This window comes from Colletes latitarsis, chromosome 14 (assembly GCF_051014445.1).
Source record: "Colletes latitarsis isolate SP2378_abdomen chromosome 14, iyColLati1, whole genome shotgun sequence".
Lineage (NCBI taxonomy): Eukaryota > Metazoa > Arthropoda > Insecta > Hymenoptera > Colletidae > Colletes > Colletes latitarsis.
The window spans coordinates 14,342,174-14,364,463 of NC_135147.1; the positions used below are offsets into that span (position 1 = coordinate 14,342,174).

General features: G+C 31.3%; 1 protein-coding gene across 2 annotated transcripts in view; it reads right to left on the reverse strand.

The window, feature by feature from the left end:
• Positions 1 to 22,290, reverse strand: part of LOC143349808 (activator of 90 kDa heat shock protein ATPase homolog 1) — a 117,880-nt gene that overhangs the window by 70,841 nt on the left and 24,749 nt on the right. For both annotated transcript variants that reach the window (XM_076781354.1, XM_076781353.1), the window contains exons 3-4: positions 15,432 to 15,511; positions 13,664 to 13,857 (exon numbers count right to left, since the gene is read on the reverse strand). In XM_076781354.1, the coding sequence (XP_076637469.1) occupies positions 13,664 to 13,857; positions 15,432 to 15,511 (274 nt within the window). The remainder of the gene's footprint in view (positions 1 to 13,663; positions 13,858 to 15,431; positions 15,512 to 22,290) is intronic.

Consider the following 22,290-nt stretch of genomic DNA (forward strand, 5'->3'; position numbering starts at 1 on the left):
AGGTATCACATGAAGTGCTGCTTTTCTTACGACATAGTATTGTCAGAATATCCACTGTAACAGTGTAAGAACTATAGGTTATTTTTGCTCGTATATTAACTTTTATTGTTAGAAATATGACTTAAAATTCGTTAGTTTCTTTAGTGTTTAGGAGTTTACCGTTTCAGATAAGAGGGGTAGTGTGGTGTGTGTGTGAAAGAAGCACATGTCGAGGAATGTTTTTTTAGTTTTAAGTTTTCTTTTCACAATGGAAAATAAGTGTGTTTGTTTTGTAACAAGATTCATTATAATAAATAATATAAACAGTATTTTAACATGGTAGCAGAGGTCCGTGGTTTGTTTGTAACAGTAAAGAAAAGAAATTTAGTTGTGAAAGGAAGATAACCTAAGATAGAAGCATGGCAAGTGAAAAAAAGGACGATTTCATGTTACAAATATTTGATGGAACTGGATACGATAAGTGGAAATTCAGGCTAAATTTATTTTTAGAAATGAAAGACTGTAACGAGGTTATTCTACATGATGATAGACCGGCTGGAATAAGAGTCGAAGATTGGAATAAAAAAGAAATTAAAGCAAAAAATTACATCGTAAACAGTATTTCAAACACTCAGTTAGAATTAATAATATCAGAAACGACTGCGAAAAATATGATTGCAAAACTTGACGAAATTTATCTAGTTAAAAACAGTGCAGTAAAGCTATTGTGTAAAAGAAGATTGTTAGAATTAAAAATGAAAGGTGAAAATCCAAGTGACTTCCTTAACGAATTTGAAACGCATATAAATAGGCTCAAAAATACTGGTGAGACTGTGAATGAAGAGGATAAATTGAATTATCTGTTATTAATGTTAACTTCTCACGTATTGTTGATATTATTGATGCACTGCCAACGAAGGAAAAAACAGTTGAGTATGTAAAATCTAAATTACTGTTAGAGTATCAAAAGAGAAACGGTAAAAGTAGTAGTGAGTACAGCAGAAATTACATTCACACGTTTAGTTCAAATTTAACTAAAAATCCTAGAGGTCATAGGTTTCAACACGTACAACGCAATCAGAACAAGTATCTCAATTCAAAAGGTAATCAGCATAGCAGTGCAACAACTACTGAAGCGGTATGTTACAAGTGTAATAAGTCAGGGCACATCCAACGTTACTGCCCAGAAAACTTTAATAATTATTACAAAAGGCAACTTTTTCAAAGATATACAAATAGACACAATACACAAGTGGCTGGAAATTCGAGTCTAGATGACAGTAGAAATTACAATTCATTCAAGGTTGAAGTAATGAAAAGTAGCAAAATAGAAGAAGCGACTAAAATAACAAGAAGTACAAATATTAAATGGCTACTAGATAGTGGTTGCTCAGATCACATAATAAACACAGATGAGTACTTTTATGAATCCAAAAATCTACAAAACCCGGTTGATATTAAAGTTGGTGATGGTTTTAAACTAATATCTGGAAAAATTGGTAATGTAATGATTAACATTAATGATAAGTCAGAGGAAATAAAGATTAAAAATGTATACTATGTACCAGAAATCAAACAAAACTTACTAAGTGTCTCTTGTATTGTAAATCAAAACAATACCATAATGTTTGAGAAAGACAATGCTAACATTTATAATTCGAAAGAAAAACTCATTGCTATTGCTGTTAAAAGAAATAAACTCTTTGAATTAAATGGAGAAGTTGCCAATCTTGAGAATAAGAAAACAAGTACGTACACTAGTTCAATGGGAATTTCAAATATAGAAAAATGGCATAGAATACTTTGTCACACAAATTTTAGAGATTTAAAATATTTGTGTGAAGCTCGGCTGCTAAATGGAACACCGGTAAAACTCGAAAACGAATTTATAAAATGCGAAATTTGTCTGGAGAATAAAATGACAAATTTGAAATTTAAAAACAAACGTACAAGAGCAAATGATTTGTTACAAATAGTCCATACAGATGTCCATGGTCCAATAACTCAGACAGGTCATAATGGTGAGAAATACTTTGTGTCTTTTATAGATGATTTCAGTAAAATTGCTGTTGTGTATTGCATGAAACAAAAAAGTGATGTTTTTTGATTGCTTCATTAAGTATATGAAATTAGTAAAAAATCAAACTGGAAAAAGTATTAAAGAAATTTGATGTGACAATGGAAGAGAATATCTTAACAAAAACTTTTATGAATTAGCGAAACGAGAAGGTATTTATTTGAAACCAGGACCAGCATATACACACGAATTGAACGGAGTCGCCGAAAGGTACAACAGAACGATAATGGATCATGCACGCTGCTTGCTGTCAGAGGCAAATGTCGACAAGTTTTATTGGCCAGAATGTATTTATACGGCTGCCTACATTGGAAATCGCCTATTAGCAAACACAAGAATAAGAAAAACACCATATGAAATATTTTTTAATAAAAGGCCTGATGTTTCAAACTTACACTTATATGGAAGCACTGCTTTTGTACGAATTCCCGAAGCATGCAGATATTCAAAGCTAAATCCAAAGACCAAAAAAGGAATTTTAATAGGGTATACAGATACCGGATATAAGATATTAGTTAATGACAAAATAGTTGTAAGTCGTCACGTGCAATTTATAAAAAAAGGTACAAGATATACCATTTATAGAAATACTGATAACGAAGAAAACTACGAAGGGGAAACGCCAAAAGAAGAAGAAGAAAGAGTTTTGAAAATAAAAGAAAATAAAACTGACAATGATCAATGCAGCAAGACTGAGGAAGTTAAAAAAGATACACGCCTCAAGCGTAATATAATGTTACCAAAGAAATTTGATGATCATGTCGTATATACAAACTATTGCAATGCTTTGATACCTGAAAACTACCAAAAAGCACTGAACTGCGAAGAGTCAAGAAAATGGAAAGCGGCTATGAAACAAGAACTTGATGGTTTAAAAGAAAACGACACATGGGATTTGGTCAACGTTCCAATAAATAAGAAAATAATTGAAGTAAAATGGATATATAGAATCAAGACAGATGGAGTATACAAAGTGCGCATTGTCGCCAAAGGTTTCCAACAGTTGTACCAAAGCGATGAAGAAGTTTATTCACCGGTTGCAAGAATGAGCACGCTAAAGGTGTTGCTGTCAATTGCATGTGTTAAAAATTTAAAAATAGAACAAATGGATGTTCAAACAGCTTTTTTAAACGTAAATATCAAGTCTGAAGTTTACATCTACCCTCCTGATGGTAGTAATATACAGTCAGATAAGGTTTGTTTACTTAAGAAGGCGCTTTATGGATTGAGAGAAAGTCCACGTGACTGGTATGATTGTTTTCATAATTACATGATAAGCTTGCATTTTAAAAGATCTGATTATGATTACTGTCTGTATACTGGAGAGATAAACGACACAAAAATATATATTATTTTATATGTGGATGATATATTAATCAGTGGTATAAATGAAATGGCTATAGATGAAGTTAAGACTATGCTTAATAAACGATTCCGCATGAAAGACTTGGGACAAATAAAGCAATACTTGGAAATTGAAGTACAACGTAACCAAAGTAAAAAGGAAATATACTTGAATCAAGAAAAATATATTGAAAATCTTAGTCATAAGTACGGAATAATAAATAGTAAAAGGTTCGATACACCTATGGAAATGAATCTAAAAATTGAATCTGCTGATATAGTGGATGAAGAACTGAAATATAGGAATTTAATTGGAGCATTATTGTATATTGCAAATGGTACTCGCCCAGACATTTCATTTGCGGTCAATTACCTAAGTCGATTCCAAAATAGCTATGACAGCACACATTTCAAATACGCATTACGTGTTCTAAAATACTTATATCACACTCGTTCCATAAATCTTGTTTATAACTCAACTACTCAGGAAATAATGGATGCATTTGTTGACGCTGATTGGGCTGCAGACACTACAGACAGAAAATCGACTACAGGGATAATCATACGAGTTTTTGGAAATGTAGTACTATGGAAATCGCAAAAACAAAAAATTGTCTCCAGAGCCTCAACGCATGCTGAATACTACGCTCTTGCTGATTGTGTAGAAGAAATCATTCCAATTAAGGGCATTTTATCTGTTTTTGACGTGAAGAATGACAATCCAGTAAAAATATATGAAGACAATAGTGGAGCGATAGCCTTATCAAAAAATGGAAAATTTTCAAAAAATTCCAAGCATATAGATATAAGTTATCATTTAGTTTATGATTATGAAAAAAAAGGACTAATAAGTGTCGAAAAGGTATCTACGGACGATCAAATTGCAGATATACTGACTAAATCGTTAGGAAAGACAAAATTTAAAAATTATCGAGCATTGTTAGGTCTTGAATGATATTGTAAAACCTTTTTGTTTTGTTTCTCATGTCTAATTTTTTGTTGTTGTTTTGATAAATTTTAAGTCAAGAAGGCGTGTTAAAAAAAATGACTTAAAATTCGTTAGTTTCTTTAGTGTTTAGGAGTTTACCGTTTCAGATAAGAGGGGTAGTGTGGTGTGTGTGTGAAAGAAGCACATGTCGAGGAATGTTTTTTTAGTTTTAAGTTTTCTTTTTACAATGGAAAATAAGTGTGTTTGTTTTGTAACAAGATTCATTATAATAAATAATATAAACAGTATTTTAACATTTATATGATATTTCAGATTCGAATGTTATTCATATAATTGATCTTCTACAGAATTTTTAGATCATTATTTTTCGTACACAAAGTTAATTAGATTAGATTCAGATGAAGAAAATGTTGAGTTAAAGAACATATATAGTGCCGTGACAAAGTATTGGCACTCTGTGGTTGAAAACAACAAAGTCCTTTTAAACACAAAAAACATTAACAAAAAAGTACGTTTAATTATTCAATAATGCTTCTATATTAGGTGAAAAGTATGTTCTCAGTAATACGCTTACAGTAACAAAACTTATTTAAATTAATTAAAAACTAACATTAATTCAAAAATATCATATGTGGGAAAGTATTGGCACCCCTGATATTTTAGTAATTTCCTGCATTATATACGCATGTGGGAATCCCATACGTTTTTTATACGTACATAGAGGAATACCCGATTTGTTATAGGTTACACATTTACTTAGTATTTAGTGAAGCGTATTCGTGTAATAGCAAAATGGGACGTAAAGAATGCGAAACAACGATCGAAGAAAGAAAAATAATATTGAATCTTCATAATGAAAAAAAATCTTATTCATAAATAGCAAAAGTAATGAATAGAAGCAAAACTTTACGAAGTATAATTAAAAATTATAAAGGTAAAGAAAATTTTGTAAATATGTGCCGAACTGGTCGTCCGCGGAAGTTGTCTAAAAAATACAAAAGAAAAATCCTTCGTTTGATAAGAAAATAACTCAAAATTAACATCATCTGACTGACATATCTGTACAGTTGAAAGAGTGTGATAAAATAGAAATTGATTCTTCAACCATTCGGAAATGTTTTAAAAATATAGGTTATACATCGAGATTTGCCAGAAAGAAGCCTTTAATTACTAAACATAATCAACAAGAAAGGGATTTCTTTGAAGGTGATGGAAACCAAATTTCAAATGATTGACTAATAAAGATTCTGTAAAGAGAGTCCAGTTTCTTTTTGATACTCAACTTAAATATCTTGGTTATTTTCAATGTGAGAAAATGTTACTTATAGAAGTCGTATGCAACTTTGTTTTTTTGATCGGAATGCCCAATTTTATATGCTCAATTTCAACAGATTGATGTATTCTGAATATAAAAGTACTGAAGTAAGTTTGTTCTAAAACTTACCGTTTCTGAGATATTTGATTGTTTTCATTTTATTACCTTCACTCTGGCATGTCATAATCTTCATATTAGTTTACGTTAGATTGAGCATGAATCTACAGTCAGTAAAAGTAGTGCATTACGAATTCTCCTTTGTCACAAATATTATTCTTACCATATTAACCTTCACCAGAAATTACATGACATAGATTATATAAATTGTGTTAGATTTTATATGTATATGTATAAGCTCAAGAGCAGTTACAAATCAATCAAAATTTCTTCTCTTTAATACTATTTACCGATGAGGCTACCAGCAGTGGACGTGTTAATTTATATAACACGCATCAAAGACAATGATCAATTAATATGTGATGTAATAATCGTAGGACAATAAATAATTGGCCTTATTTCATTAACGTCACATTTACTGGTCGAAAATATGTGTTCTTAAGAAATATGTTACTAAAATTAGAAAGTGTACCATTAAGCATTCATTAGACAATATGGTGTCAGTACAATGGATGTTTAACACATTATGTTAGGATGAGAAATACACCTGATGACATGTTCCCAAATTGATGGATAAGACGTGGAGGCACTATTTATTGGTCAGCACGAAGTTCAGATTTACAACAACTTGGGAAGATATGAAGTAACGAATTATTGCAGCGTGTACTACAATAGATGCTCCAACAATAAGAGGTGTAAAGAACGCAACAGTTCAAAGACTACAACGTTGCATCACTGCAGATGGCCAACATTTCTAACATGCTTCATGAAAACAGTCAAATATCTCAGAAACAATAAAGGGTCTAGCCGAATAAGCATGGTAAAAGTGCCCCCAAACCAAATGGAACGGGATTAATACCACTCGATAGGTGGTTCGAAGAAACCCCTTTTCCCAAAGTTTCAATCCGGTATCTCTACTACAGGGGTAGTTACGGGGTGAAAATCATTTTCTGGTTTATCCTTAATATCTCCCGTTCTACTCAATTAAAGATTATGAAAAAAATCATGGTTATTCTATCGATTGATGTACATGTTTGAGAATTTTTTCAGAATTTTTGGATGCAAATTCGATTTTTAAAAAATTCGAAAATATTTTAACCATCGATTTTTTGTCGAAGTTATCAAGTGACCACATTTGTTTTTATACAGTATAAAGCTCTCAAAAGAATTAGTAATCCCTAATTTTTTCAGATTTTTCGAAGGGGTGGAACGTAGTCAAAAAAATAAAAAATGATTAAAAAATAGTGAAAAAGCTTTATATTGTCTTAATTACTTACGTGACCATGCTCATATTTTTACAGCTATAGCGTAACATTATGACTATTAATGCGTAATTTTTTCAGATTTTTTGGAAAAGTGCATTATTGTTAAATAAATATGAATTCATATTTCCTACTTCTTCATACCAAAAAAGGCCGCACATGCTTTTAAAATAGATACAATTAAAATATATTTGTTTACATACTTTGTTAACTGGTCGCTAGATGTAATTTCAAATATGTACGTGTGATACTGGACTCCTGTTGATCAGAACCACTACGACGCGGCACGGCAGGACGCAGCGCCGCGCGGCGCGATGCGCTGATCATTTTGGTCCAGCATCCTTGTGTATATAATATATAAAATTAATATTATAATATATATTATATACATGAAGTTTTTTAAATATTCCTTAAATATTTTTGCTTTAATTAAAATAAATGATCTAAACAAGGTTTACCTGCTATTATTTTTATTGCCAGCATTAATAACTTGGTTTGTTCTTCAATCTTCATCGCTGTCATCATTTATTACAGGATTTACTATTTCACTTTCAAGTAATTTACTCAGTATTTCTGCAGGTTTTATTATTTTTGAAGTGTATCTGGCATGCGATAGATAATAAATTATCGCAGCTATATGGAAGCAGCATCCAATTGTCCTGTTACCACTATTCACAGAAATATCGTCTAATTCCCGAGTAGCCCGTTGAATTTGATGTATAGTCTATGTAGCACTTGTACAGTTTTTTATTAATATGTCGTGATTGCACTTTGAACTGAACTATATTTTCATTTTGTTTTAGATAACTGAGGTTTATTTCATTTTGTTCATTCATTATTTCGGCAAGATAGGATATTGCTTGGGAAAATTGATACGATCCCGTAAAAAATATTTTTAGATCTTGTTCGATCATTTCTGGGAACTCGAGTAAATCGGTTAATAATAATAGCAGGTAAACCTTGTTTAGATCATTTATTTTAATTAAAGCAAAAATATTTAAGGAATATTTAAAAAACTTCATGTATATAATATATATTATAATATTAATTTTATATATTATATACACAAGGATGCTGGACCAAAATGATCAGCGCATCGCGCCGCGCGGCGCTGCGTCCTGCCGTGCCGCGTCGTAGTGGTTCTGATCAACAGGAGTCCAGTATCACACGTACATATTTGAAATTACATCTAGCGACCAGTTAACAAAGTATGTAAACAAATATATTTTAATTGTATCTATTTTAAAAGCATGTGCGGCCTTTTTTGGTATGAAGAAGTAGGAAATATGAATTCATATTTATTTAACAATAATGCACTTTTCCAAAAAATCTGAAAAAATTACGCATTAATAGTCATAATGTTACGCTATAGCTGTAAAAATATGAGCATGGTCACGTAAGTAATTAAGACAATATAAAGCTTTTTCACTATTTTTTAATCATTTTTTATTTTTTTGACTACGTTCCACCCCTTCGAAAAATCTGAAAAAATTAGGGATTACTAATTCTTTTGAGAGCTTTATACTGTATAAAAACAAATGTGGTCACTTGATAACTTCGACAAAAAATCGATGGTTAAAATATTTTCGAATTTTTTAAAAATCGAATTTGCATCCAAAAATTCTGAAAAAATTCTCAAACATGTACATCAATCGATAGAATAACCATGATTTTTTTCATAATCTTTAATTGAGTAGAACGGGAGATATTAAGGATAAACCAGAAAATGATTTTCACCCCGTAACTACCCCTGTAGTAGAGATACCGGATTGAAACTTTGGGAAAAGGGGTTTCTTCGAACCACCTATCGAGTGGTATTAATCCCGTTCCATTTGGTTTGGGGGCACTTTTACCATGCTTATTCGGCTAGACCCTTTTAGGACAAACGTACTTCTTCAATACTTTTATACTCAGTATGCCATTCTGTTGAAATTCAGCATACGAAATTAGACATTTCATTTTAAAATCCTTAAACCTCTATAATATCCTCTATGCTTCTACTTGCACGAATGCCATTTATACCATATTATGTACTTTCTTAAACCCTACAACTTCTGCAAGTAACATTTTCTCGTATTAGAAATAATCAAGATATTTAAGTGGACAAAATTCGTGAGACACACTGTATAAATGTATGGCAACTCGTAGGTACTACATCGTTCTAAAACAATAACTTTCTGCTAATTTTACTATAAGTTTCATTGAAATATTTTTAATTATTCAAAAGTTATTAATTTATTTTCATTTTTCCTAGGCGACACTTCTGCTCTACTTTTGCCCATTTCCTATAAACGTACAGAAAAATTGACTGGGGAATCGATGACAACCACATAGATGTACGAATATATAAAATTTGAAGTAAACCAATAGAAAGAGAGAGGAGAGGCAGAATTTCGTCAATTTTGGTTAAATTCCTCTCAGTAATATAAAGTAATACTAACTAGAGTTCCCAAAATACGAAACTGACTTTATAATGGTGTATTGCACGGCGATAAGACTTTAGATACTAAAATTAATAACATAATTTGGAAAGCAAATGTAATAGTTTACGAGATACTCAATGTTATAGTTTTAACGACCTACAGTTCTAGACGTACGATTTTTTCTAATTGACCGCAGAGAACGTAGTAGAGGAAAAGGTAGGACTATGAGATAGAGTAGAAATATGAAACAATAAGGTTTTGAACCATGTGCAGTACTGATATACATACTGTATACAGGTTGTTCGGCTATCTCTCGAGAAAAATTTAATGAGAGATTCTAGAAGCCAAAATAAGACGAAAATCAAGAATACTAATTTGTTGATTGAGACTTCGTTAAAAAGTTATTAACGTTTAAAGTTCCGCCCGTACTGAATTTTTTTTTAGATAGTGAGTAGGATTTCAGGGGTATGTCTATTGACCAAAAATGATTGTAATTGATCCCCACACACGAAAATAATTTTTCCAGAACGATTTGAAATTTTTTTTTTTCGTCGAAAAATTTAGGCACCTACCCCCTGTCAATTTTTCTTAAAAATTCGGTTTTGATTTTTAGTGATTTTGTTTAACACTCTACAGAAAAGTTGTCTAATATTTTTTTATAGGTACCCACGAGCTCTACTCCAGAAAACAGTTTCATTGTAATATATTCACTATTGCAGGAGTTATGACTGTTTGAAAATTGAACCATTTTTATAGGGTTTTTCCAACTTGATGGGGTCAAGGAACAACTTTTTCAATATTGTTAGAATTTCTACATATTCTTCATCAAAATACGCGTTGTTTGTCGCTTGAAACATTAAAACCATCCAACCTGTTCACAAGTTATGTGAACATTTTAAAGATACGCATGAAACTTCAGAGTAGCAGTTCTGGCCTCACATTAGATTTTCGTTAAGGAATTTTTTTCTCGAAAATGCGTAGGATTTTAGGAGTATGTGTAATGACCAAAAATGATTGTAATCGATCCTTGCAACTGAAAATAATTTTTTTAGAACGATTCCAAAAAATTTTTTAATTTAATTTTTTAACTTTTTAACGAAGCCTCAGTCAAGAAATTGATATTCTTGATTTTCGTCTTATTTTGACTTCTAGAATCTTCCATTCAAATTTTTCTCAGGGGTGGCCGAACACCCTCTATACAGGGTGGGGCAGTAACTATTAGCACCTCAGATATCTTCGAAACTATAAGTTTCACAGAAATATTTGCTAAAGTAAATTGCACAGTACGAAGGGCGCTATTGGGTGGCGATAATAGTTTTTTTGCAGGTGGAGGTACTTCGGACATTTGAAGGTCACATCCAGTTTTTTAAATAGATCGGTATGTTTTTGCTTCCGTATCACGATAGAGGATCTTAAAACGAGTTCAACGACCTATTACACAAGGTCATTGAAGGTCATAGAAAGTAGAGAAAGGCGATAATACTTACGATTTTGGTAGTAAATGAAACATGTTTATAGTAGGTGTTCGAAATGATGACCATCACTGTCAATGCACCGTTGGATTTTTTTTACGATTGATTGACTTGCAAGTCTTACAGCGTCAGAACTTATTGATGCACAGGCTGCAATAATTCGCTGTTGCATATCGTGAGATGTAGTTGGTACTTCTTTGTACACTTTCTCTTTCAGTGTTCCCCACAGAAAGAAATCTAAAGGTGTTATGTCTGGTGAACGAGCTGGCCACGATATTGGACCGCCGCGTCCAATCCAACGATTTCGAAATTTTTCATCGAGTTCCCTTCGCGCAATCGATGAATAATGTGCTGGGCATCCATCATGTTGATACCACATGGTTTGTCGTGTAAATAAAGGTAACTCTTCTAACAAAAGACCCAATGTATCCTTAATAAAATTAGCATAGACGTTGCCATTAAATAAGGTCCAATAATTTTATCACCTATGATACTGCACCATACATTCACAGACCATTGTTTTTGATGTTCAACCTGTCGCAGCCAATGTGGATTTTCCGCTGCCCATAAATGCATGTTATGCAAATTAACATTCCCGTGATTTGTGAATGTTGCTTCATCAGTAAATAAGACGGTATTAAAAAAAAGCTCATTGTTTTAAATCTGACGTATAGCCCATCGACAAAACTCAACGCGATTCATGAAGTCGTTCCCATGCAATTCTTGGTGAAGACTAACGTGATACGGATAAAATTTGTGACGGTGCAAATTCTATGACCTTCAATGACCTTGTGTAATAGGTCGTTGAACTCGTTTTAAGATCCTCTATCGTGATACGGAAGCAAAAACATACCGATCTATTTAAAAAACTGGATGTGACCTTCAAATGTCCGAAGTACCTCCACCTGCAAAAAAACTATTATCGCCACCCAATAGCGCCCTTCGTACTGTGCAATTTACTTTAGCAAATATTTCTGTGAAACTTATAGTTTCGAAGATATCTGAGGTGCTAATAGTTACTGCCCCACCCTGCATATTAAAAACGTAAATTTTGATGCCTTGTATTTGGCAAATACAATAGAAACCAGCAACATGGTAACTTAACTCTTCTTCTTTCGAATTTCATATGAACTACAACGTATTTTAATTTCATCGAAATCCATGTTCTAGAGTATAGACGGTAATCGATTTAGCAAGGAATGCATAATAATTTTAGTATCACATACCCTATTACCCTGAAAAGTTCCATTAAAAAGTCAGCTTTACTCTCATGAATCATTTTTTGAAGTTATATTAAATTTAAGAATGTTCATACATAAACATTGCATGCAAAAGTGTTTCATTATATCTGACACCAAACTTATTAGTCGATCGAATTGATTGAGTCGTTGATGCTACTCTTCTGCTACTAAATGTATTTCTTCGTTTCTTTGTTCCATACGATTATTTTTTATAATGACAGACACTCGATCTTTGTTTTAAATATGGAGGTACACTAGCTTACGTTCACCGGGCAAGCAACTTCTTCAGGATATGCAGTATACAGGGGGTTTGACTACCTTTCGGAAAAAATTTAATGCGAGATTCTAGAGGCCAAAATAAGAGCAAAATCAAGTATACCAATTTGTTAATTGAGGTTTCATTAAAAAGTTATTAACGTTTAAAGATCTGCCTGTAGGAAGGCAATTTGCGAACAGCTACGAGCGCGTGGTAGGTTGTGGCAGGTCGCTCTTAGTGGTTCTCAATCACAAAACTGTAAGGCTGCCAATACGTCAGTAAGTAGAGTTTTTCATGCTGAGTGAAAGCCACTAGGACCGACTTGTCGCAACCTATCGCGCGCACAAAGCGACAATTAACAAATTATTATTTTTGATTTTCATCTTATTCTGGCCTTTAGAATCTCCCATTAAATTTTTTCCGAAAGGTAGCCGGACATCATGTGTATTGGATAACTGCAAAAAATTTGGGCCCCACATCTCAAACTTATCCAATGAAGGTGTTGATTCTTATTTTTGATAGGACTTCGAGCCGAGCTTGAAATTTACTTTTATCTTTCGCATAACGTAGACGAATACGGCAAGTGAAAACATATCGGTGAAACAACGCTAATGCAAAAATAGAACTTTCTTATTTCTATTTTTTTTTTAAATTAATCTTTTACCAGCGTATTTGTGAAGTTTTACTAATTAAAATAAGGCAAAACACGATGTGATTTGGATCATATTTACGTATTAGTAAGTGACAATTGTAGGGAGGTCGAGCAGAAAAAACTAAGCTTTGTTTAATAAAATCTGTATTTGCTCACTTATAATCAGCCAAGCTAAAGTGACCTCCATCGCTCCGACCAACCCTGGGAAAAATTTTATTCTAGAGAACTGTTTCTTATACAAAATAACATACGAAAAAAATATTTAAATTTTTCATTGTTTTGCTATTTTTTATATTTCTATTAAATTGACGTCTATGTCACTAATACTCCGATTCCTAGACAAAAATAGGTTTGACCCGCCTGTTTTCATCGCAGAAGAGAAGTAAAAAGACGTCACTTATAGTTGGAAAGTGTCGTCGACAGATTAATATATTTGGCGTCATAATTATATTTAAAATTGATCTGCATCGTAATATAATTTTATATCTTAGATACCTTAATACACTTATTTATGAAGTAAATGTTTAAGAACTTATATGTAACTAGAATTTTGTTTTGCAGAGACGTTTTACTTACGTCTATTTCAGAAATATCATTCTCCTCGGATAGATTTGGAATGTTTATTTTACCTTCTATCTTCTTATCAGATTTTTCGTTGCATATCCATTTTAAAACAATATTCCATTCATAGAAGAAAATTAATTTACCTTTCCTATTGTTTGCCATTGCCTCACCCTCGCATTTTTCTACCTCTGTTACTGTACACGAAACTGAAAGGAACACAACTTCATTGATTATATTTTGGTATACAAAGTTTTATATTATAAAATTAATGATATTAAAGTGTTTCCACTATACTATTAACATTAACAACAAGTTAAATATATAAAACTACTAAATCTTAACGATTTAAAACTAAAAATTTCTTCGCTTCTGAGAACTAAATTTTTTTTAAATACTTTGTAAAAGGTTGAACAAAATTATATGTATAACATCATAAACTCTTAATTAACACATTCACTGTAGTACGGAATATACATACATATACGATTCGTATTGTATTTCGTTCCGTGTAAGCCATATTCAATTAAAACTTCGTTACATGTTCAGAGAGTACCTTTTTAATTCGTTTACTACTTTTACATAAATTTACAGAGTAATTCTAGCGTTTACGCCCCTATTATCCGTATACCTTCAAATATCATAATTTAATACAAAATTTCATGAAAAAAGTTACCATGATGAATGTGTTAAAATAATATTTTTATTTGGATGGATATAAGTAGTCATTGTTATCTCTGGAATGGCATACCGCAGTCTTTAATGACCACAACAAAATTGTCTACGTAAATAAATAAAAGATGATTTATTTTATAAGATAATCATCATTTTGTAAAAAAAAACATGGTTACCGATACAGGTATATATAATTTTAATAAATGTAATAACAAATTATAAATTAGATTCTGAACAATAGAAAGTTTCAATTAATGTAAGACACAAAACATTCCAATGTACAGGAATAAGAAGTTTTTATAGCAATACAATAAAAGGAGCAAAAAAATGATTGTCACAAGAAGAACATACAATTATTTTCATAAATTACAAAAGAAAACATGCACAGTTTGGCCACTTAATAAGGATATAAAACTATTATACCATTGTATACTTTGCAATAAACCAATTGGTAAAAATTACAGCAACTACACGTTTATGAAAATTCTTGTTGTGCATAAAATTTGCTTATGAACTTAACAATTATACATGTTTTTTACTCACTGTTTAAACAAAAAATCATACTTTTACAGTGAACCAAAAAAAAAAACATGTTTATTCACTACAAGTCATTTTTGCTATATGTTTATAAAAATGTACGATATTCACTTCCTTAAATGTATATAGATTTTTAAAAATTTGTTTAAGAAATATTTCTTCTGAAAACTTTAAGTCATAAATATAAATTCTTAAAATCGTTTTTTATTATTTTCTACAAATCATTAAATTAATACTTATTTTAGCTAACATAGTGCAAAACAATTGGAAATATATAGATTCTTCTACTTTTACTGATCATTTAAATTTTATACTTGTAAACTAGGTATTTAAAAGTATTTCAATGAATTTTTATAAAATGTTTTACATATTTAAAATGTACGACAATCGCGCAAAACATGAATGACCTCAGTGTGACGTGCGATAGTCTTAAAAAACAGTATGCCATTCCAAAGTTAATTATTTATTCTAGTATGTTCTTATTCTCTAAAACATAGATAATCTATTGTAGCTTCATTACTGAAATCATTTAAATATAAAAAAGATTAAAAATAAAAGATAAAGTGCAAACCTTCATCTCCATCTATCTTCATATTGGTAAATAATTCTTTCAACTTCTCCTGGGACCAGGCACAGGCATTCTTTTCCGTCCTTTAAAAATATTGTCAGTTCAGTCATTTGAAGGTTATTACATTACAACTTTAATAATTTTTAAAATCATTAAATGATTTTATTTTTACAAAGACAAGAAAATATACGAGTATTTGCAAAATTGTGTACACAATGTTCCTACTAAAGGGTATAGCCGAATAAGGGGGTCAAATGTGCCCCCAAACCGAATTGAACGAATGATAGGTCATTCGATAGCTTATCCAAAAAAAACCATGTGTGCAAATTTTTAACTTGAAATCTCGACCGTGGGGGTAGTAATGGGGTGAAAACGAAAATCATGTTTATGAACAATTTCTCTTAACCTATTGAGTAAAAAAATGTAAAAAAATTCAGAGACACTTCGGGTACTGGGACACATATTTTGGGAGATTTTCAGATTTTTTGATCGAAGAACCAGGTAGTAAAAAATAAAAAACCGCAAAAAATGCCGAAAAATGCCAATTACGTATCGAAGGAGGCCCGGAACTACTTTTATACTTTTACAGTAAACACGTATTGCTATTACTATTATTCTCAATTTTTTTCAGATTTTTCATTTTGGTGGGCCGCAGTGAAAAAAAATAAAAACCGATTTTTTCCTCATTTTCTGCGTATTAGAGTAACTTACACGTTGAATTTTTATGCATTCTTCAATATGCGAGTGTTTTGTACATTGTTTAATGTTTCTACACTAAGCAAAATTACATAACAATTGAAAGAAATAAAATAAACCAACCGTTGAGCGCAACATATCCTAAAAAATCAACGATGTTTTCAACGACGTCGTTGGCGCAGCGTTAGAGTGTCCGACTCTGGAACCGCTGGAAGTTTTTTTACCGTAGGTTCGGGTCTCTCTTTGGGACTTAGAATTTTTTTTTATTCGTTATTTTTTTTTTCAAATTCTAACTATATAACAATGGTTTATATTTATTTATAAATATTCTAAAGGCATTTTACAAATATTTTAACCTGAAATATGTATAAATATAATTTTGGTGCGATTTTTGCATAGGATGATTTTCTTATCTCCACATCATTTAAAAATAACTTCAAAAAAATTAAGGATACATATTGTTAAACTATAGCAATATTTAATATACTGTTAAAATCCAAAGTGATTTGAAAATTCGGTTTATGACACAGTTTTCTGGTACATTGTAGTTATTAGGAATCGTTTTTTTCGTAAGATTATTTTTCGTTATTAGTCACTCTGTAGCAAGTTACTCTGTAGCAAACATTCATATTTATCAAAGAAAGAGAAAAAAAAGGAAAGATCTGCTTGATCGAAGGGGTTGAAGAAGTAATAGTAAGCCAGTATAGAATCTTCTGTTCTAATCCATTCACAATAGTCAAAGGTAAGAGATTTGATAACTAACATTTCACATTAAGTTCAGTTTAAGAGATGTTAAACAATAATCGTGGTTGACAAAAAAAATAAGGACGCAAAGACGCTCCAAAATTATATTTATATATATTTCAGGTTAAAATATTTGTAAAATGCCTTTAGAATATTTATAAATAAATATAAATCATTGTTATATAGTCAGAATTTGAAAAAAAATACTAAGTCCCAAAGAGAGACTCGAACCTACGGTAAAAAAACTTCCAGCGGTTCCACAGTCGAACACTCTAACGCTGCGCCAACGACGCCGTTGAAAATATCGTTGATTTTTTAGGATATGTTGCGCTCAACGGTTGGTTTATTTTATTTCTTTCAATTGTTATGTAATTTTGCTTAGTGTAGAAACATTAAACAGTGTACAAAACACTCGCATATCGAAGAATGCATAAAAATTCAACGTGTAAGTTACTCTAATACGCAGAAAATGAGGAAAAAATCGGTTTTTATTTTTTTTCACTGCGGCGCACCAAAATGAAAAATCTGAAAAAAATTGAGAATAATAGTAATAGCAATACGTGTTTACTGTAAAAGTATAAAAGTAGTTCCGGGCCTCCTTCGATACGTAATTGGCATTTTTCGGCATTTTTTGCGGTTTTTTATTTTTTACTACCTGGTTCTTCGATCAAAAAATCTGAAAATCTCCCAAAATATGTGTCCCAGTACCCGAAGTGTCTCTGAATTTTTTTACATTTTTTTACTCAATAGGTTAAGAGAAATTGTTCATAAACATGATTTTCGTTTTCACCCCATTACTACCCCCACGGTCGAGATTTCAAGTTAAAAATTTGCACACATGGTTTTTTTTGGATAAGCTATCGAATGACCTATCATTCGTTCAATTCGGTTTGGGGGCACATTTGACCCCCTTATTCGGCTATACCCTTTGAAAAATATTAAAACATATTGAAAACATTAGAAAAAAAGTACCGCACAGATACAACTTAAAGAGGTATTCTAGTGTGAATCTTTGAAAAAATCGATTTCTTTTTTTTTTTTGGTTTTTCTTAAAGAATACATTGAAAATTATATCTGCACAACCTTTTACCACAATTCCAAAATTAACAAAGCTATGACTGTTTAAAGGGCGTGATGGTTAACGTTATTGTTATAGGGATACAAAATCTTAAAAGCATTTTTTTGAAGCTATGTTTATCAGAATGTTATCCATGATATCTTAAAATCTATCTGACCAATTGGCTTAAAATATTAAGTGCATATTCATCGATAGTTATAGCTCGCACTAGAATCAACTCAAAATTATTATTTTTTTTCTTTTATTAGGTCTTCGAAGTTAAAAAAAAACATTAAAAAATCGGTAATCAAATTTCAAAGTGTTGTCGATTTTTTAATTATCGACTTTTTCTTTTAATTTTGCTACCGACTAAAGCCAAACTCATACTAATTAAGAATCTTATACGTTTTTTCTTTTTAAACAAACAGAATAGTCGATATCATGAACACCGTGAGACGACCATTTTTAAAAGCGACTATGTCTGAAAATATGTAGTACCACCAATTTCAACTTTCTTTCACCCAAAAATAAACCCAAAAAAATTATAAAATGTTACTGAAATACGTATAAATAAACTTTGTAAATTTTACTGCACAAGATGTTATAGTTTATATGCAAAAAATTCCCCAAGAAAGTTTAAAAAACGCACTTTATATTAGAATATCCCCTTTAACTGCGAGTTTACTTGAGAATTTCACTGTTTGGTACCACTATCAAAAATAAGAGCTCCTTTTCTAGTAAAAAAAGTCCTATAAACATTGTGTCGGTGATGCACAATTAATAAAATAAATGGTATTAAAGATATCGCGAAAGGTATGTTCAACGTAGTTTTAGCTGATAGATTAACGAAAAACGTACAATAAGGAGCATAACTGAACCAATAATCAGAAGTTTTATATAAATCATTATTTATTGCTAAGAATATAGAAGAATATTAAAAAATATTAAATATTAAAAAACAAACATTACATCTTTATCACAGTTAAAGATAACATAATAAAAAAAAAAAAAAATAGATTGGCTCGGTTTTGCACCAATTAATAAAAACTGTATTTACATGGAATGTCTTAGCAATATGTTTATATTTAGCAGTTTCAAATGTTTACATTATGCTATTCTGCCTCTTAATGTGTACTCAGTTGCTCACAATCGGTCGAACGGAAAAGTACGCAAGTAAAATAAGACTAAAAAAAAATTTTCTTTTGAAGCCAATGTTATCGACGAAGAATTAAAACTTCGTTTGATATTATAATATTTTCAAAAATTACAACGAAATGTGAAATTAACAATATTAATATTTAATATTTAATTAATCCTGCAAGTAACAATATCACTCTCCATACAATGCGTATCACAAATATAGTATATGTATACGTATACTATATACATATATATATATACATATAATAACCAATCTATGTTTAAGTATTTTGACAGTTTAAGAGAAGATTATAATATTATTATTAGTTGTGTATAATAGATAGACTACGGATGTTTATGCAAATGGATATGTTTCTAGGAAATAGATAAAACAGTGAAACCTAAATAGAAGTTTCATCACTATAAATCCTTCCAAATATATTTTTTATTTTGCATATTTTGCATATGGCATATGTTTTGTATATTTTGTATAAAAACATATGTCGAAACATACTGCATATGCCATATATGTTTATTGCATTTCTTTTCATAAAATTAATGCTTATATGAATTTCCGAACATCTATTTCAGTCTACTAATTCAACGTTTGTATATGATAGTCGCGGCAGAAATGACAACATAACTATTCATACATCTCGTGTCTACCTATAGTACATCATTAATGATAACAGTTCATAGATGCTACGAATAGTATTAATCAATCATTTTGAAGTATTCTTGGTAGATAGGTTTTATGGAAACGAATTTTATGAGATCAGATTGTTAAAGAACCTGAAACAATTAAAGTATGCTAGATTAGCAAGTTCAAATATGCTCCAATTACATCTTGTAATATTGAGTGCTCGTTCTCAACTTATAAATTGACTTTAAGCGATAAATGTCATCAACTAACTCCTGACAATATTGAAGAAATACTCCTAATATATTGTAATTTAAAATTATTATGTGTAAGTAATAAAATTATTTGAACATATTTTAAATATATTTTACATATTCCTGTATATTTTGGTATATTATTGATACATATTTGACATATGTCACTTACATATTTTTACATATTTTATTGGCATACACATCTGCAGTCTAATAATAGAATTGACACTTTAGTGTATACAACAAAGATAATTATATAAAAACATAAAAATATTAAACTTCAAACGTTTCATTGATATATCAATCTTTAACATTTGTATTATTTTGTTACCACTGAGATTTTTAATCTTTTGCTTCCCTATCGTTTATTTTACTTAGCATTCTTCAAAGTCCATTATGTGATTTGGGTTAATAAAATTTGTAATACATAAGTGTTATAAAGTTTAAAAAAGAAAATACTTCGTGGCAAACATTTGCCAGATAGAGAAAACGCTATTATTGAAGCTTTACTTATGAAAGGCAGAAGATATACAGTTGCCCACAAAAGCGTTCATACACAAGAATGAAATTTGTTCAATTTAATTTTATTACTATTTGTATAATGTTTGTTTTGAGAAAGTTTACACCTAATTAAATTACATTTCTTAATTTTCAAAACTTCTTCCATTAAGTAAGAATCTTTTTCCATTAAGTAAGTGAAGCATATTTATTGTATTACGTGGTACAAATATCGGGCTACAAAAGTCTTTGTACAATCACAGGATGAAATGCGTAGATGCTCTACTATTGAAACAAATGATACAATGAACTATCTGAATAGTAAGAATCAGACGTAGTACAAAGATGGTCCCAGAAATACCCGACTCAACAAAAAAAAAAAAAAAAAAAAACACAAATATCTTTATTTTTCAACATAATCTCCTTTTAGCTGGGTACACTTTTCCCAGCGGTGTTCAACAGCTTCGATACCCTATTTATAGTGAGAACCATCGAGTTCCTCAAAATAACCATTAACCGCAGACTCCACCTCTTCATTATTGGAAAATCTTTTACCACCGAGCCATTTTTTCAAGTTTGGAAAGAGAAAATAATCCGAGGCGGCTAAATCTGGTAAATAGGGTGCGTGAGGGAACAATTCGAACTTTAATACCTGGATTTTGGTCATCGCGATAACGGATGTATGAACTGGTGCACTGTATTGGTGAAACAACACTTTCTTTTTCGCCAAATGTAGCCGTTTTTCCTTGATTTTGTCACTCAAACGCTGCAATAAATTCGCATAATACTCGCCATTGATTGTTTTTCCTTTTTCAAGATAATCAATGAAAATTATTCCACGCGCATCCCAAAAAACTAACGCCATGACCTTGCCAACAGATGGAACTGTCTTCGCTTTCTTTGGACACAGGTTTCATCTATGGTTATGAATCGACGCAAAAACTCGGCTTTAGTCCTGTAAAACATCGCCAAACACTCGATTGAAACATCCTCACGACGCTATTTTTGTTCCATTGTGAGCAAGCGCGGCACCCATCTTGCGCACAGCACTTTTTGAAATGCCTACATATCTGTAAGCTCGTACACTTTCAGTCGACGATCGTCCAATACCGTTTTGTGGATTTTCTTCACCATTTCCGGCGTGGTCACTTCATTCGTACGGCCTCGTTTAAATTCTGCCACCCAATATTTTATTGTTGTAAATGAAGGAGCAGATTCCTCTAGAGTAGAATCTAGCTCAATTTTGATATTAGTTGGACTGAGACCTTTCAAATAAAAATATTGTGTCACATAACGATGACCAATTTTTTCCATGTTTACAAATTCACTGAGAGTGTTCACTATTAATGGCTGTCAAACAAATACTAAATAATGTAGCGTCTTCAAACTTAAACTCTGTAAGGTTGGTACTTCCGATCACAGTCATTTTTTTTTAAACAATAACCGCCATCTATATCTCAGGCCGGGTACTTCTGGGACTACCCTCGTATGCCTTAGTAATTTGATAACAAAAAGTGCAATGAGTTCAGTTATAAAATTAGCTTGATAATATGGATTACAATTAGAAACGGAGGGAAACAACCATCGAAGAGCGGGAAATTATCATTTTAAAAAACAAAAATCATTAAGGGAAATTGCATCGCACGGTGGGGCCAAACTCAAATCTAGCTAACAAAAATCCATAACTTGATAATTTCTTGTTACTTAATTTTCAGTTTATTTAAGTTTGTAACAGTCATGACCACGGAATCAGGTTGTTATTACATTGTATCGTGCGCGCTGCACGACGAGAGGGGCGAAACGGACTGAATGGATCGAGGCACGGGACGCGGA